The 3,588-nt window shown below is 36.5% G+C and overlaps 1 protein-coding gene across 1 annotated transcript in view; it reads right to left on the bottom strand.

The window, feature by feature from the left end:
* Nucleotides 1-3,588, bottom strand: part of HEATR1 (HEAT repeat containing 1) — a 115,784-nt gene that overhangs the window by 93,838 nt on the left and 18,358 nt on the right. Inside the window, exons 4-7 of the mRNA XM_042783022.1 lie at nucleotides 3,136-3,237; nucleotides 2,094-2,234; nucleotides 892-1,103; nucleotides 603-743 (exon numbers count right to left, since the gene is read on the bottom strand). Coding sequence (XP_042638956.1) covers nucleotides 603-743; nucleotides 892-1,103; nucleotides 2,094-2,234; nucleotides 3,136-3,237 — 596 coding nt within the window. The remainder of the gene's footprint in view (nucleotides 1-602; nucleotides 744-891; nucleotides 1,104-2,093; nucleotides 2,235-3,135; nucleotides 3,238-3,588) is intronic.

Below are 3,588 nucleotides of genomic sequence, written 5' to 3'. Positions count from 1 at the left end.
TTGAACCCACATCTGTGGTTTCCAGCCAAACAGAAGACAGGCATATGAGTTGAACATTTACCTGAGGTAGATACACTCCTTGGAGAGAACAATCATTGAGAAAGAAGGGCTGCCTATGCATAGGCAGACAACTTAGGGGGCAGGAGTCCATGGAGGGATGGACACTGGGAAGAGATAGCTGTGGGGAGGAAGTGGGATGGCAGCTGTTGCAATGTGGTAAACTGTGGTCAATGTCATGAGACAAAGTATATGTGAACCACTGTATGGAAAGTGAATTTGCTCTGTAAATCTTCACCCAAATCACAATAATAAATAAATAAATAAATAAATAAATAAGTCTATAGTATTTTCCAAGTAGAAACTGTTGAAAAATACAGGTTTTTAAGAAAACTAGAATTGTGGGCATATCAGTAAATTGACAAGGCTATCCCTTGAACAACCCTGCATACCAAATTTTCCCACTTGAGAAAAATAGACAAAGTTACATAAAAATAATTGGATAGCAGATATTCCAAATATTTTTTAAGATTAGAAAGGGTGTCATTTGTATATTAAGAGAATCAAATCTTAGAATGTAAATTTCTGGACACAAAATGCAAAACCACATACCTGTAACATTATTAATGATGGAAACAACCAGATGGGGAAGCATGTAACGCAGAAGAGGACTAATGTCGTATATTTCAGAAATCCCATGAAGTATTGTAATAAGATCAGGAACATTACATAAGTGAGGAAATGGCCTTCAAAGAAGCAAATACATACTATGTTGACTCTACAGGTTAGATAATGAATGGCAATTAAAAAAAAGATTATCACATAACCTCCAAAAATTCTGTCCAAATAATTTCACCTGTAATTAGCATCACTTCTCAATTCAATTATACATACTTTTTCCCAAGGCTGTCTGGCTTCTGTCTCTGCAGGAGCACTACTAAGCAACCTAGTCCATCCTTGATCAAAGAGGGGATTTTGGTCAATGTTTTGATGATCTGTGATGCCAATGAATTAACAAAGGTATCTTCCATTGTTACCTTCACAGAAATTTGACATATTATCATGTATGTTGCAGCTCTGTAATCTGGTAAAGATGATTTCAATCCCTAATATTTTTTTAAAACATAGGGAAAAAAAAGAGATAAACTGTATTATTTTATCCAATTTAAAATGTTACTTTACCCTGATAAAAACTGCTAAGTTACTATTTAATGCAACACAGTACACTGAGAATCAACCATTCATCAGAAGTTAAATATGAAAGTATTGACCCCTATTCCTAAGTGGACACAGAAATAAGACAACTCTCCTGGATCAGAAATGGAATTTCAGGTACTCCCAACTGAAAACATCTCCTCTGGTGGCATAGTGCCTAAGGCTCTTGACTGCTAACCAGAAGTATAGCAGTTCAAACTCACCAGTGACTCCTTGGAAGGAAGACCAGGCAATCTACTTCCGTAGTAATGCCGCCTTGGAAACCCAAGGAGGTGTTGCTATGAGTCGAGTCCGACTCAATGCCAGTGAGTTTGATTTTTGGTTTAACCCATCCTAACAGGAGCCAGCAAGCTCTTCTTTTATATGCAAACATCTACTCTTATAAGTAAGGAAGACTTCCATCAGATCACTAACAGATCTAAAAAAGGTGTCTGAATAAAGAAGATAATAATCTGGGGACACTGACAAGAAGCAAAAAGTACCTCAATGAGGAATCTGGAATACAGCAGGCAACAAGGCACTTGGGAAGAAACAGGATTAGGAACCAGAAACCCATGCAAAAAAGAATGCTAAGAGCTCACCAATGCCTTGAATAGATATTCTAATCCACTCTTTCCAATGGGGTTAGTGTGACTGTTTAGAAAATAGATCTGGGAAGATAGTGGCAGGACCAGGTAGTCATTTATTCTTAAGAAGTTCTAATTAAGATTCTACTCAGATCACTTAAAACAAAAGGAATGTATTTTTACTTAAAAATTTAAACTTATCAACCATTTGATGTAAACTATCAATTTTAAAGCATTTTTATCTAATTAAAATGTCAAAAGCAAGAAAATTCCTTTAAGCATAAAATAACCCATTTATACACATGAACGGCAAACCTTCTGGATATATGGGAATAGCTTGGCGACTACATTGTCTGAAATGTCCTTGGCAGCCACTAAAGCAGACACGATGGTAGAAGCATAAAAAGTTAATAGTACCCTCAGCTGAGCTGAGCTTCCAGGACACTCAGCAAACACCTAAAACAAAGAACACACACACAAAAAAGCTTAAGAGTGAATGACCAACCAAGTACAAACTTCTACAGCATTCCTGAACTACTCCAGGTTTTGACATTTTAATTTTTGCCACATGCAACACTGAATAAGTACATGAACACCAAAGTTGAATTAAATATGGCGAGGTGATTTGCTAAACATTCCTCCTCATAAGTTTCAGATTGTCTCCTAGTTTGAGTAATCACTACAAACAGAATTCAGCAAGGAATAGAAAAATTTGTTTTTATATAAAAACAACTTTTAATCATGAAAGGCTGAATTCTCAAACTGCTCATACTCTAAAACACCAGAAGCTTTTCCAAAGCACCATTGTTATTAGGGAAAGCTTTACTACGTTTTCTTCCTTCACAGCAAGAAATCTTTCAAATGAATTAAAAGTAAGTCCCTGACTTACAATATATTTGCGTTACAACAAATAGTATTTATGACTTTTTTTTTTGGTATATCTTATCCTGATATGTACCACACACAATGTTGCAGCATGTAATTTGCTGATGTTATCAGTAGCAGGTGTTCACTCACATACATTTAGTGTATGATTTACTGATTAAAACATTGCTATATAGCAGGCTATGGCATGGTCTGCAATGATATCTGTGTCAGTGTTGGTGTAGGAAGTCATAAGGGATAGAAAGGTGGGCAATGTTCAACTCAAGTGACATATGACAGTTGAACTGCACATATGTCTGACAGCTGAACTGCACATATGCCTAACAGCCACTACAACTCCAATTTCACCGTCTTGACTCTGATACCAACAAATAAAGCCAAACTTACATAAAAATACTGATAATGAAAGACAATAATAATAAATACTCAAAAAAAAAATGGTATTCAACTTATGTTAGAACCCACCACTCACCTTCACAGCGTTTGTCACCAGACTACAAATGAAATCCATGAATCCCAGATCTTTGTAGCAGTGGGTAATCAAAGTTCCTTTAGCTAAGGGCACTCCAGACTGCTGTTGATAACAAGAACAAGTGCTTTTGATCCAAATTCTTTAATTCTTCTAATTAAAAATTTTCCATTCCTTCCTTTTTTATTAATTCTTACCACTGACCTCAATATCATCCCTAGTAATCTTAACTTTTTCCATAGTTTATTAGCCTACTTTTGTCCCCACTTGCTCTCTTACCTAGTCCAGATCACCACACTCACGATTCACTAAAGTTTCTGCTAAAATACCCAACTTTCCCCTAATATAAGTTACAGTGGGAGCTCTGGTAGCATAGTGCCTAAGGCACTTGACTGCTAACCAGAAGGCTGGCGGTTCAAACCCACCAGCCACTCCTCGGAAGGAAGATGGGGCAAT

This window comes from Orycteropus afer, unplaced genomic scaffold, assembly GCF_000298275.1.
Source record: "Orycteropus afer afer isolate SDZICR_OR568_19922 unplaced genomic scaffold, OryAfe1.0 scaffold00585, whole genome shotgun sequence".
Classification (NCBI taxonomy): domain Eukaryota; kingdom Metazoa; phylum Chordata; class Mammalia; order Tubulidentata; family Orycteropodidae; genus Orycteropus; species Orycteropus afer.
This window is presented reverse-complemented; position numbering and strand designations above follow the sequence as displayed.